This window comes from Pogoniulus pusillus, chromosome 18 (genome assembly GCF_015220805.1).
Source record: "Pogoniulus pusillus isolate bPogPus1 chromosome 18, bPogPus1.pri, whole genome shotgun sequence".
In the NCBI taxonomy this organism is placed as follows: Eukaryota; Metazoa; Chordata; class Aves; order Piciformes; family Lybiidae; genus Pogoniulus; species Pogoniulus pusillus.
In genome coordinates this window covers 6,892,228-6,907,092 of record NC_087281.1, presented here as the reverse complement: position 1 = coordinate 6,907,092, position 14,865 = coordinate 6,892,228, and the positions used below count along the sequence as shown (strand labels likewise).

At 44.5% G+C, this 14,865-nt stretch overlaps 1 protein-coding gene across 3 annotated transcripts in view; it reads right to left on the bottom strand.

Moving 5' to 3' along the window:
* The window catches only part of GLP1R (glucagon like peptide 1 receptor), a 103,406-nt gene extending 90,324 nt beyond the window's left edge, over positions 1-13,082 (bottom strand). For all 3 annotated transcript variants that reach the window (XM_064158309.1, XM_064158310.1, XM_064158311.1), the window contains exon 1: positions 12,898-13,082. In XM_064158309.1, the coding sequence (XP_064014379.1) occupies positions 12,898-12,975 (78 nt within the window). In that variant the 5' untranslated portion in view covers positions 12,976-13,082. The remainder of the gene's footprint in view (positions 1-12,897) is intronic.
* Positions 13,083-14,865: the final 1,783 nt, after the last annotated feature.

Below are 14,865 nucleotides of genomic sequence, written 5' to 3'. Positions count from 1 at the left end.
CTGGCAGAGCCTATTAGATGAGCAGCCTGGGTAACTGGACAAACACTGAGCAGACAAGTCAGCTTGTCTGCTCTGTTTCTATCAAAACTTCTAATGGAAAGGACACTAACCCCCAGAACATTTCTCTTGTCAGATTATTTGGACCAGAAGCAGTTCAAAAACTTAAGGCAGCGCCGGAATGGAGAAGACAGATGAGAGGGAAAAGGTGGCAATTTACTCGAGACTGAAAGAGGCTGACACTTTCCATTCCCAGCCGCTCAAGTCGTTTTATGATCCAAACTGGAAAAGCAACTACATAAAACAAACATTGCAAAATAAGCACAAAGCCGTTAGCTCACAATAGTATTGAAAGCTGAATATTATTGTCAGCTACCTGTCATCCTATGCTCAGTATTCCAAGCTTACTATGAATGTGCTGTGAAATAATCTTCTCATTTCCCACTGACAGCCTGCTGCCTCTGCTGTCTTTCAAGAACCACTTTTCTTCTGTGCTGATCCCAGCTGTCCATTGAGCAGGATACAGAAACTTTGAACAGTGTAATAAATCTGTTTATTTCCAGACCTTGATTTTTCTCCAAATATTTCCAGCATGACAAAAGTAGGGGAAAGAGAGAAGAATAAGAACAGCTATAAATTAAAAAACAACCCCAAAACTCCAGAGCCATAAAGTATCATCAACATAAAGATCATCATCTCTGATGTAATCTGGGGACGAAAGAAAGTATTTGGAATTCAGAATTTTTATGCAAGTTCTTTCAAGCAAACTAAGTGGCTATTTAGTTTTTCGTGATCAGCCAGCACAGAGACGCTCACTCTCTCCTTCTCTGAAGCACAGACATGTTAATGAATTACTTGAGCACATGAATTTTCTTTAGGGCTTTATTTAAGCATTATGCCAAGCAGTTCAGATAAAATGGCTAAGCCAAGACTGAAGAGGACTGCCTTTCTGCTGAAGAAAAACAACATAGCCCCTTTTCAAGACAACAGCAAGTATCAAAGCCAGGCTGAGAACCAAGTTTCTGAACTTGAGGAGAACTCTACAAGCAAGGGGCAAGGCAAGGGACAGACATGAAGGAAACTAATTATTGAAAGTTCAAGCAAGTAGGAAGTTAACCTCATGAACTATAAAGAATGTTTACAACAGCTTTCTCCTCTGAAAATTAGTGTTTAATCTCCTCCAGCAGTATACATAACACTGACAGCTTAGTTGATTATTAAGTGTCTGGCTCTAAAGAATATACTGTTCAAGAGCACAAATATTCTAATTGATTAGGATGTCTATCATGTAGCCCCTCCTCCAACCATCAATTCTACAGGAACTGAGCACATTTTCAGAAAGCTATCACCCTTCAACCTTGACTCAACATAAAATGGAATTTGTGTTCTACTGCTTTCTGTAGCCATTGGAGGTATTTCCAGGGCACCTATCATATTAGCATCCAAGCACACAGACTTCATAAATTAAGTGCACACAGAAGAAAGCTCATCACTGCCACTCCTTCCCTAAAGCAGGTATTTGGAAGCAGTCATTTAAATTCATGTAGCAGTATGTGCATGTGGTCATCCTACCTTGCTATTAATAGCAAGACTCACAACCACTTCTACTTTCTCTGTTAAATACAATTTAAGCCCACAGGAACATTAATCACCTAACTCATGCCACTGAAATGAAAAGAATAAGATATTAGAAGCTTGAAGCTTTAACTCTTTCAACATAAAAGATTCAAGAAAAAGAAAAACACCTCCAAGCACACAAAAAGCACCCTGGACACTTCTTGTCATCTACAAGACAAGAAGTTCCACTAGACTTGCACAGGAAGCACAGAGACACATTTACCAGATCTTGCGTCACCTTTCCTCATTGACTGTTCCATTCCCTGTTTCCAGAAGGATGGTTTTGTCTGCAAGCACAGGCACCACACAAAATAAAGAGAGAACTCAAATACAGGACAAGAGCTTGCAAGAGAGCCACAGGTTTCAGTTTGGCCAGAGTCTTCATCATCAACAACCACACATCTCCCTTGGTTGCTCAGACTAACCATGACCACTGCCACCACAATGCTGATGGTTTCTTACTCATCTTCTCTTTCCTTTCCTATGTTGTAGCAAAACCACCTAGCTTACCACAGACCAGGAAGGCAAGTTGATTTAGCATGCTTTTGGACCAAGGTTAGTTACAAATCAGTAGGTGTTTGTGTTAAATGAAGATCTGTGAAGCTGGCCTGCCAAAAGGCTGAAGGAGGGAATCTTATGAAGATAAGATGGTCTTGGTTTTGACTAAAACTGATGAAGCAGAGCTCAGGGAAGGGACACCCAACACATTTTGAGGGCCAGGGTGCCCAAGTGAAGACATTTGCTTAATTAACTGTAATTCTAGTACTAAAGCTGACACCCTCCAATATAATGAGAAAAACTAAGTACATCACTATGGTACTCAGCATTCCTCCCAAACCATGCTAACCAGCACCTAAAAGGCAGGGACAACCTGGGCTGTAGTACAGAACCCACGAGAGGGATACTCCTTGTGTGCGCTCACCCACCTCTGGCACCAGTACAGAGAAAGGGGTGCATCGTGGTCAGCACCACCAGCAGCTGTGATGGGGAAGACACCAAAAGTAAGGCTGGTCGACAGGCTGTGCTCCTTTTCCTCTACCCAAGACAGATACATCTGGTTCTGTGATAATTGCACCTTCAATATTCAGCTTCACTTTTGCTACATTTCTGTTCTGCATTAGGGTTATTGCAAAGGTTTGTGCCTCTTACTTGGATGTTACCCAGGGTTTAGTAATCTGAGACCATCTTACATTCAGCGGATTTACTACTGGCAATTCCAAATGTTCTATCTGTTGCTTTGAACAATTAATCTATTTGATTAACTCAACTTTCTGATGCTGTATCAATGCAAGTCCTCAGCGGGGCCCTACAAAAGACAGGCCTGTGCTGATTTTGCCAAATAACTCCAGTAAGAGTCCCAGACTCAGTAAAAGTCTTATCCCTAAAGAGGATACCAACTACTTTCTGTACCAGAAAATACATACTTCCTACCCATCCCTACACACAAATTAGTTTTCTGTTGAAAACAAGAACATTTATACGGACAAGTTTTTGAAAGAGCTTCCTCAACCCCTCCCCAGGAAAAAACACAGCCAAAAGAAACCCAGAAAACACCCCTCATTATCTTCCCTCTGGGAAAAGAAAGAGCATCCTGGAAGATCACCATAAAGGTCTAAACAAGAAACTGCTGTCTTCATTCGGAAATCTTGTGACAACCTTTTGCAGAAGCCAAGCAGCAGCAGTGAAAGCTGCATTACCTCAAGGCTTCTTTTATTGAAAACCAGCAGTCTGCAACTGTAACAGCTTCCTCTAGAATTAATAGGTAGGGGAAGAGATTAATCCCTGTAATAACTTGCCCATTTCCCATCTTGTATGATGTTTCATCGCTGGTGCAATCATGTAAAGGCTGTTGGAGTCCAATCAGGTGATTTTAAGTCTATTGTATGGAGATTTATTAGACCTTTGCATCTTGAAAATAAAGACTTCAATGGTGAAATACCACAGATAAACTCAGTTTCTGGTCAATTAATAAGGAAGAAGAGTGACAAAACATGAAAGGTGGTAAGAATGAGAGCAAGATGAAAGCTTCCTTGAATCATTAGGCGATGCCCCAATGCTCATTTACTCTAAGCTGCAAAGAAGTAGGAAAACAGACCAGGAAATACAGAGTTCTTTTGCTGCTCAATGACCCATCAGCAAGAATACTGTTTTACCACAGAAGTAAATCATTTCCCATCACAGGCCCAGCTTGATGGCCTTATTTGAGCAGGAAGGCTGGGCTCCTTCCAATCTCAGCCATTCTGTGACTCCTGAAAAAGATCTTAACTTTAGACTTTTAAAAGAAAAAAAAAAATCAAGAAATACAATCTCAAACTATAGTTTTGTTTTCTGCAGTCTAGAACCATCTCTACTATTACAATACCATTAAGAATTCAAGCTATAAAGCATGCATTCTCTTATCCTTTTATCTCATTAAGTAATAGAATCAATTTTATCCCAGGAAGCTTGAACAGCCTCATCCATTATCACCAGGTGCCTCAATACCCAAAGAGCAAATTCAGAGCATATCTTCTAATGCAAATTTTTTTCTCTATCTAAGCTGCCTCTTTGAAGTTTATAGGGAGTTCATCTGAATGAGGCTAAACACAGTTAAAGTTTGTGCTGACTTACAGCTACATGCAACTCATCAACAACAGTGCTGAGATCTACGCTTAAAGCACATCCATCACAACATTAAAAGGTGCTGAAACTTAATTTACTAAAATACTGTTTGAACAGGCTATTTCTGAGCATCCATACTACCTCTATAGGAAATATAGTGTTACAGAGAAGTCATACATATCAAAGATTTGGGGGTTTTGAAAGTAGTCTGCTACAAACACACCTTAATTTATTTGTTGTGCAAGTTTTAATTATGCAGTGTCACTGTAAACAAATCATAGTGCCCTGTCCTCTTTTTTTCCCCCCCAGAGTGTACTCTCCTTGAAGTGTCATCAAGTTTAAAAGGAATGAGATCTTTCAAATGGCACTTGATGAATTTGTCTTCGTTGAGAAACAGTAAAGGGCAATAGATGAAAGAACACCACAGGACCTGTCAAAAAAGCAAAGCAGAGACCAATAGCTACTGCAAATAATTCAGATCAAATACCTCACTCTCAGTTTTTTCATCTCAAGGGATTCATCCTGTATAACTAGCTCTGGACATCAGAATATTTTCATTTGGGACAAGTAAGATAGAAGGAGGAAGATGGAAATCTGCCCAAGGCTCAGTTTTGGGCCTGATTCTGCTTCATATCTTTATCAAATGATCTGAACGAAGGAATCAAGTGCACCCTCAGCAAGTTTGCAGACAATACCAAATTGAGTGGGGCTACTGCTCTGCTTGAGCATAGGAGGGGTCTGCAGAGGGACCTGGACAGGCTGGATCAGTGAGCCAAGGTCAGCTGCACGAGGCTGAACAAAGTCAAGCGTGGGGCTCTGTGACTTGGGTCACGACAACCCCATGCAATGTCACAGACTTGGGGAAGAGTAACTGAAAAACATGCCTGGCAGAAAAGGACCTGAGAGCGCTGCTTGCCAGCTGGCTGCACACAAGGCAGCACTACGCTCAGGTGGCCAGTGTCCTTGCCTCTATCAGGAATAGTGTGAGCAGCAGCAGGACAGCAGCAATTGCACCCCTACTCAATGCTGGTGGGGCTGCACCTTGAATACTGCATTCAGTTTTGGGCCCCCTCACTATAAGGAGGACATTGAACTGCTGGAGCATGTCCGGAGAAGGCCAAAGCAGCTGGTGAAGGGTCTGAGAACAAGTCTTACAAGGAGTGGCTGAGGGAACTAGGTTTGTTGAGCCTGCAGGAAAGAAGAGTGAGGGGAGACCTCATTGCTGTCTACAACTACCTGAAAGGAGGTTGTAGTGAGGTGCACATCAGTTTCTAATATCAAGCAATAGAATGAGAGAAAATAGCCTCAAACTGCTCCAGGGGAGGTTTAGATTGGATATTAGGAAAAACTTCCTTCCCGAAAGAGTGGTTGGACATTGGAATAGGTTTCCCAGGGAGGTGGTAGAGATCATGTAGACATGACACTTCAGGACATGGTTTACTGGCCATTGTGGTGGTAAGTCAACAGTTGGACTCAATGATATCAGAGATCCTTTTCAACCTCAACAACTATGACTGCCCTAACCTATTATCACTGATCCAGTGATACAGGACTATCTCTCTTCTTTGTAACACACACAGCTCTAACAGCATCCACAACACTTTTAAAATGTGACTTCCATGGTCCTCCACAGGGTCTGGCTTTGTACAGCAGCAGTAGCACCTCTAGTGATACTACCAGGAAGGCTGTTATCTTCCCAGGTGTTGGTGTTCCCTTCCAACTTTGGTTTCCTATTTAGTTCACCTACTGAAACAGAGTAAAAAAAAACATATCCTAATGCCTAATGACAGATTCTCACCATGTCCAAAAGCTGTAGAATTTGGACTTCTGTGTACAGAAGTGCTCAGCACAATGATCTGTCAGTGGGTTATAGCCACCCCTAAAGACAAAGGAATCTAGACTTCCCAACCCAACCAGCACCCAAGAGGCTCATTCCAGCTAAATCTAAACAACATGAAGATCAAATAGCAGTGAGTACACGGATTAATTTCATAAACCAGTAACTTGGATAGGTCATTCTTCAACTTATAAACTAAATATTTTGAAAGTCTCCTGGCTCAATTTGATGCAAAGCCACCTGACACTTCTGTATACGCAGCCCTTGTCATATGTCAGAAAGTGTTACAGCAACTTTTCAGTAGCTTCAGTACTGCTCTCTAGACATGTCAGAGGTGCATAAGAGGAATCAATTTCCATCTTGTAGAATATCTACCAGGAGGTTACTGCGTTGCCAGGAGCCTGTGCATGTCATGCAGTGAACCTTATAACAGAAGACCAGGGATATCAAGCATGCAAGTCTCTCCCATGAGGTTTGAAAGGCAGTAAATACTACTCTTTCATGCTACAGCTTAATAGTTAAACTAACAATGTAATTCAGAATTTCTACCAGGCACCTGCAAAAGCACAAATCCAGACCTGAAACACCTAGCACAAGGAACAAGGCTTCTTACGTCACTTCATAGTTTTGAGTTAGTCTCTTTCACCTGAGGAAAAAAAAAGTCTGCTGGGTTGCTGGCAGGACACATGGCATGTTCTCAGGAGGCAGGTAAGCTCCTTGTTTGCATTTAGCTTGTCCACATATAAGAGTAAGTCACAGCCTACTCATGCTGGACAAAAACATGTTCTGGTGTAGAAAGACTTCCATAAAACTTGGTCAAGCACAACTTTTGCTGGGCACCATTCTTCTCATGTAGAGAAGGGTATGTATGAGAGCACTGCTCTCCCCTCAGCTCTTCCCTAGCTCTGGTCACATACATGTAAGTGTTGCCCAGGGAGGTGGTGGAGTCAGTATCCCTGGAGGTGTTCAAGAAAAGCCTGGATGAGGCACTTAGGGCCATGGTCTAGTTGTCTGGCTAGGGCTGGGTGCTAGGTTGGACTGGATGATCTTGGAGCTCTCTTCCAACCTGGTTGATTCTATGATTCTATGACACTAGGCCATTTGTTGTGGCACTGTAGACAGACAAAGGGTGGATATGCGGATCAGGAGTTACCAAAACAGCCTAGTCAGAAATTTAAGCCTTAGAGCAAGATTTACAAGACAGTCCTCCACAGATATGACCATACACACAGCCCTCCTGTTTGTCTTGAAGACACTAAGTCTAACAAGTTGGTGAAGAAGTGCTTCATAGAAGAAGCAGCAGTGTAGTTTCACACTGGGAGCAGTATTAATAATGGTAATAGGAATAAGTGAACACACAAAGTACATAAGAATAACCAAATTTAGATGGCATGGAGGTAGAGTGAAGAAGGGCACTGAAAGAGCTGTAAGCTTCACAACTATGCTCAGAGAGCTCACAGCATAGCATTTGCAGAAGCTGCTTTCACAGAGATCTTGACTCTTAAAGTACTTCCAACGCACATATCAGAACACAGATTCACTTTCCTGAACCTGCGACCTCTGTTGCAGCAGACAGAATACCCAAGAGTAGCAACAGAAAAAAGGACAGCTGCAAACAGCTAAAATTACATACCAGGTGTAAGACAAGAACTCAAACTTCCAAGATCTGTCCCAAAGTCAGAGAAGACACTGGGAGTGCAGCAGAGCATGTAAGAAAGACAAGGCAGGGACAGAACAGGAGCATGCAGATGAGCTCAAGATGCAAGACAGAACTAGACAGAAAAATACAGTAATTGAGAACGCCAGTTGTGGTGGTTTGGGGTGTTCCCTGCCCCCCCACATTTTGGAAATCACCCAGACTAGGCACAGCCAGCTCTGGAAATTGGAATGAAGCTTATATTTACAGCTTAGCTCAATATACAAGCAGATATTTACATTATATACAGTTATAGACAAAAATAGACAAGGTAAAAGGTAATACAGAAACACAACAGCCCTCCCAGAAACCTGAGTCCACAGGAGGGGCTCCCAACTGCCCTTACACCTCCTCCCACCCCTCTCGACCTTACCCCAGTCCCAAGGAAGAATGCAGGTTCAGCCAGGGGGATAGGAAGCAAAGTGGATTAATCAGAGTAACAGCAGAGAGGCTAGAGAGAAGTGCAGCTCAGAGCTCCCAGGCAGAAGTGCCTTATCTATGTTTGGATTCTTGTTCTTATACCTCTCAGCAAGCCTATGAGTGAAGTAGACATCATCCTGTTTCCCTTTCACGGCCTGTGATCTAACCCTTCTCACCAAAACATTCCAGCTAGCTTCAAACTAGCACAGCCAGCACAAAACAGTTTTGGAAAAAGATGGAAGGAGAGCAAAAGAACAATGAAATGCAATCAATTGCAAGACAAGTCATTAGTCAATATCAGACTGCACTAAAACAGCAATCCATTAGCAATCAATTACAGTGGAACAGCAGTAAGATGTAGTCAGTAGAGCAATCATCTGAAGGAACTATTCTTTTCCAGATGTGTAAACTAGTTTCCTCTAGTCATTTTTTTTTGACTGTTCATTCAATTAAGTTAAGCCCACGTCAATGCAACACACTGCAGCAGTACTTAAGAGACTACTAAGAAGCCATACCTGAACTGGAGGTGAGAAGTTGCTCCAAGGGTTTTCACTGAAGCATTTGGGGAAAGGATTCTTACACTGTCGCACCTGCGCTTGGCAAACTGTACCAATCCAATTAGGCACGCTGGAGGGAGGAGGTCACTGCTTGTTTAAGATAGGATTTGTAAAGATAAAGGGGAAGATAACTGGTGCAAGTCCACTCCTTCTCTGCAAAAGTCTGACACACTGTATCCCAGGAACACTGTCTGTAACGCCTCCTGAGGTCCCAATAAAACTGCAGTTTCCACTGGCATAGGTCTACTTCCATGGCAGCAAGAGTCACCTACTTGCCTCCAGCAGTGGAAGAGGAAGACCTTTCACACTCATGCTTACAAAACACAAACGCTGCTGCTGCCGCAACATTACCTGAATATTCTCCTTCTGCCCATCAAGATCAATACACATTTCCAAAGCTCCTCCAAATTCATGCCAAAGCATCTCTAGAATGCAGCAGATCATAGCCCACTATGGTTGCAATTTATAAACACCAGTTTCCACGACCAAACAACAAAAAAGCATCTGTGATTAATGCTGAGCCACCAGCAGCAAACATATTCACCTATTTTGCAGTTCAAATTTGCTACATTTTGTACAAAACTGAGGTACTTAAAGGGTCTACCTTCCAACTCACAAGCTATAGATCCCTAGATACCATTTACCCTATCCCTCTCCTGTGATGGGAAGCATTGGCTGCATGCATTAAATTTGGTCATTTGAGTAGCTAGATTACAAAGTTTTTAATTAAAGGAGTTCCTGGCCAACATTTTAATTCAGCCCCACATGAAAACATTGCAAGGTTTCAATACAAGGTCTTTTGCCCACTCAGTAGATAATTTTTCCATAGGAAAGACATACCTGCTGTTGTGTAAACCTACTTTTAAGACACAAAGCAATTGAATAGATGCACTGCTCCAAGAAAACTTGAGCTGACAACCTTGGCAGCAGTACAAACACTGGTGCACCACAGACAAAGAGGCACAAAAGCTTTTAATAAAAGAAACCAGATGCAAAGATAATGGCTTTCATTTCACCACAACACTGAGTGAGGAAACAATGTTTTCCAGAGGACTGCTCCAAGTTACAAGTTCAGGAAAGTGAAGACCTTGTGATTTCACAGGTTGTAGCTCCTTCTGGATTGCACCATCAAGTAACTGGCAATCAACGCGGCAAACTACAGCTCAATTTCATTTGAAAGGCTAATGGAAACAAGATCTTATACCTTTAAAGACACATTTGACAGCCAGCAGACAACTGTTTGCTTTGTTTATCAGGCTGTTTCAGTGAACTTTATTGCAGCTACAGAGCTACAACTTCAGGAGGGAAAGTTCTGAATTTTGCAGTGTGCTGTCACTTCAAGAACAAGTTCTCCTCGCAGAAAACAGTTACATGTGCTTTGCTGCTGGTACAGCCATGAAACACATCCTTCCACGTCCAGCTATATCCAACTGCTCCATCTCAAATTCTTTCATCCAGAGTTTCTAATTGCTGAAACTACACTTGCATTGCATTTGTTTCATCATGGCTTATCAGGACTTGAAGTGAGCACGCCGAGTAAGATAAATACCAGATGCTAGATATCCATGGTTTAAGAAGCAGATGCTGCAAAACTAGAAGTAACAGCAGCAGGCTTCAGAAGGGTGAGGACTACACACAGTTACTGCTATTTGCTAACACCTACAACCTAACAAGTCATGCTGACCATAGGTTTGGAGAACCAACTAGCAACTGCATCTAAATAAGCCTCAGCAGTGATTGAGAGCACCAATAACATAGACTACCTAAATACCTGTATGCTCTAATTAATGTTTATACTGATAGGAGCATTCCTCTATTCCCATAGAAGAGCAGTTCATAAACAAGAGGAGAGCAAGAGATCTGCAGCCTTTCCTTTGAATATGCCCGAGTCACAATTTGGCCTGTGGAACAAAAAACACCAGAGAAGTTTCAAGAGAAGAACCCTCAAGAACTGTGGCATAGCTCCTGTCTGCTCTTCACTAACATTTAAATCACTGTCTTCAAGCTTATCATGACAAATCTTTAAGTACTTAATAGGAAACTGAAATCTGAAAACCAAATCCAAGAGAGAACTGGAGGATAGGGAACCAATAGTGGCTGTGTGTTAACTATGTCAGCAGCAGGACATTGCTGCTCAAGGCCAAGCAGAGAAAGGGCACAGGCTTGTCATTAGTAAGGAGATTCTGCAACACAGCCACGTGCTACTTGGTCATTTTCCTACCCCCAATGCAGTAAGGAAGATCTAGACACTCTAGACAATTTCCAGCCATCCTGCATTTGAGAGATTGCAAGCACCTCAATTAAACACCCCAGACATTTGTGTTCCTTCTGTGTAATTCTGGGCTCTCTTCTCCCTGTCCCCTTTCTCACCTGTTTGACAGGTTGAGGGGAGAGAGAGGGAAGTTCCAAGTAAAATAGTCACCGCTGCATCAATAAAATACTTCCTCCTCCAACTCCGTATCAAATCATTACACTTTCCTCTGGCATCTGCCTTGTCCATTTCAACCAGAAGATCTTGCAGCTGGTTATTATCACCCAGATTTTACTACCCAGTAGTTCTTAAGTAGTACTATTATCGATTTACTTTTAATATTCAATTTAATGCTATTCTGAACAGAACCTGAGAGGAGATTCCCAATAGAAAGCCTCATGCTTTCACTTCAGACTGAGCAGAGTATTTAGTACTATCTCTGCTCTAGTCAAGTTGTCAGAGAAGACCCTCTAGTGTCAGAAGAGGCTATACAGGACTACTGTGAGACGGAACTCAAAAGGTGACCACAGTGCTGAAAACAGATGCACTTTTTTTTCCCCAGCTCTTTGTCCAGCTAAGAGAGACCCTTTTGCTAAGGTATTACACTTCCTCTGCTCTGGCAGCCCCATCAGTACTTTGCTTACTGGTACAAGCGCAAGCAGCTCAATGCCTAATGTCACACAACGAATGCTCCCACAGGTGGAAGCTCTCCAGGCCTCCACTTCAGTATATGATCATCCTCACAACGAAGAGGCTTCCCCAACCGCAACTCTGCCTGATGCAGCTTGGGCCTGCTATGGGACTGATGTCCACAACAAGGAGAAACACAATAAGCCAGCATCTACGACAACCTGACAGACTTAGACCTTGTACGGAAGACAGCAGATCATCTCAGTGCTGTTCTCTACAAACCAGCAACCACAACAATTTCCATCGTACCGAAAGAGAAGCTGCATGGGCTGTATTAAACTTAGTCCATCAGCTTCACTGTCCCTTCCTTCACCTCTGCAGCTGAGAAACTGCACTTAACTCTATCCTCTCTCGGTACAGCAGAAGCTCTTTTTCTATCACCTCCAACGTCTTTCTCACTAGTCTCTTGCCCTCTGTCCTCAACCCCAACCAACTACAGTTCGTTTTCTCCATCACACCTTCCATCACTCTACACTCTTCCCACCGGTCTCTCGATGCTCCTCACAAGGAATAACGTTTTGTTTTCCCACTCTCGCCACGTTCGGGCTACCGAGCGTAGCTTCTGCTCGGCAGGCAGCCCCTCCACCCTCGCCTGCTCCCGCCAAAGAAGGGGAAAACCCAACGGCCTCATTCGTTCCACCTGGCCGCCTCCAGAGCAAACACCGAAGTCATTCGCCTGGCGCTTCGGGGACGCAAGGCTGGGGCGAACTGCCCGGGATTGATCCTGCCCATCGCCCCCTGGTCCATTCTAGCAAAGGGGCTTCTCAGCCCATGTCCCCCAGCGCTCCCGGCAACGACGCCGCTCCGCTTTTCCCACGGCACATGATCCGCTTAACATTTCCCGTGCGTGAGGGGGAAAACGTTAACTCGAGGGCAACGTCCTCACAGCAGCAGCGCCTCCGCTTCTTTCCTACTCCCCCTTCGCCTTCACCCAAACTCGGCCCTGCGCCGGCACCGCCGCAGGGCTCCGCGCACGGAGCCGCGGCCACTCTGCAGCGGGCACTCGACAGGCACCGGCTGCAACTTCGAACTTCTCCCCGCGGCGCAGGAAGAGCCGCGTCCCGCTCCGCGGTGCGGAGAACCGCGGCGCAGAGCAGCCTCCACGGAGACGTGAGAGAGCAGAGGAAGAGCCGGCGGGGCGCCGGCCAGGGCAGCGGCGCGGGAGCCCCAGAGCAGAGACAGGCGGCGGCGCAAGTTACGCGGATGGCACCGGCACCTCCGCGGCACTCACCGGCCTCATGGGGAGGGACCCTCCCGCGGCTGCCAGCAGCAGTAGAGCGAAACCGAGCGGCGCTGGCAAGAAGAGCATGTCCAGGGCGGCCCCCCCATGCGAGGGGGACCGGCGAAGCTCCGCTCCCAGCAGCGGCTCCCTCAGGAGCGCGGAGCGCGAGCAGCGCCGCGCGCTCTCCGACGGCCGCTTTTGTAGCGGCGGCGGAGGCGGAGACGGGGCCGGCCCAGGTGCGGCGAGGTCCGGCCCGGCCCCCAGCTGCCCGGCGGGGACGGGCAGCTGCGCGGGTTGGTGCTGCGCGGGTTGGTGCTGCGGAGTGCTTGGTGGTGCCTGGGACGAGCGGGCAGGCTGCTGCTGTCGATAGCGCGAAGGGCAGATTCAGGGAGGGAAAGGGAGGGGGGAGGGGGTTAAAAAAATAAAGTGAGTTTGCGATCCTGGTCCTCACCTTTTCAGCTTCTTTTGGGGTTTTGGGTTTGGTTTTTTTGGGGGGGGATTTGAGTTTTCTGGGGTTGTTGTTTGCTGTTTGGAGGGGGGCTGTTTTGGATTGTGTGGGTTGTTGTATGTTTGTTACTTTGTCTAGGCTTGGGCAGTCTCGAGTTGTGCCGGGGAAGGTCTGGGCTGGGTGTTAGGAGGAAGTTGTTGGCAGAGAGAGTGATTGGCATTGGAATGGGCTGCCCAGGGAGGTGGTGGAGTCACCATCCCTGGAGGTGTTCAAGCAAAGCCTGGATGAGGCACTTAGTGCCATGGTCTAGGTGACTGGCTAGGGCTGGGTGCTAGGTTGGACTGGATGATCTTGGAGGTCTCTTCCAACCTGGTTGCTATGATTCTTCGTGCTGTGTATGATGTCCAAGGTTTGTTACTTTTTAACAGCAGTAAATGCAATTCCCCATGTATACCATGAATTCGTAGAGCTGTGTGTAGGATCAGAGCTTGGTTTCCAAGCTGAAGTCAGGGCACAGGTCAGTCCTATGGTAGTATAAGGTCTAAGTTTGGAAGATTTAGAAAACTTAGGTGCCTGACGAAAGACAGCTCTGACCCTGCTTTTGCTAGTTTCACATTGCTGTTATTCATTCACTTTGCATTGGCAAGTAAAACTAAACCTTCACTAAATGACAGATAGGTGGTGAGATTATACACTGCTATCTGGAACAGATTTAGGATGAAAGTTCAGAATTGAACTGGGAACAGGAAAAAAAAAATCACATTGGTCTGTTACATGCTGTTGGATTATAGAAGTGTTCATACTTAAATATTAATGGTTAATATTAATTTTAAATACAACACAGCATCAGCCTGATGCTTTGGGAATTTGACTAGTCAGAGCATCGATGCTGTGAGATTGTGAAACCATTCAATTCCTCGGTGTGCAAATTTCCAGGACAGCAGTTGCATTTCAACAGCTAACTGCAGGCAAAAATCATTTTCCATGGTGATTTGGTTGACTGACAGCTCAAAAGATACCTCCTTCAACCTTTTTAAAGCGAGAGAAAACGAAGATTGAAGAGGAAACAAACCCACAAACCATAAAAAAACAGCCAAACAAAGCAGTCCCAAAGAGGAGAACACACATTCTGGGTTGTTAAAAGAGATGATCCCCAAACACTCCAAGTTAGTTGAAACCCCTACTGTCTTCCTCAGATGGTATTTATAAGTAGTTCCTAAAGGTTTGTATCTTTTTTACTGTTCCCATGAAATAAATACTCTGGTTCTCTAGAATAATTGTATCTGCTATAGGCATGGCTGGATGCCTATAGGGAATGGTGAAAAGGAATGAAGAGTAACAATCTAATTGAAAAAACATGTTCAGCCAGAGCAATGTCACCTGGAACAGAGAAAAGACTTTGTGATTTTTCAAGAAATCAGTGATGCTCTGAGTTTAGAAGATTTAAACCCATACCTAGTATTTGCCTCAATCATAGAATCATAGAATCAACCAGGTTGGAAGAGAGCTCCAAGATCATCCAGTCCAAC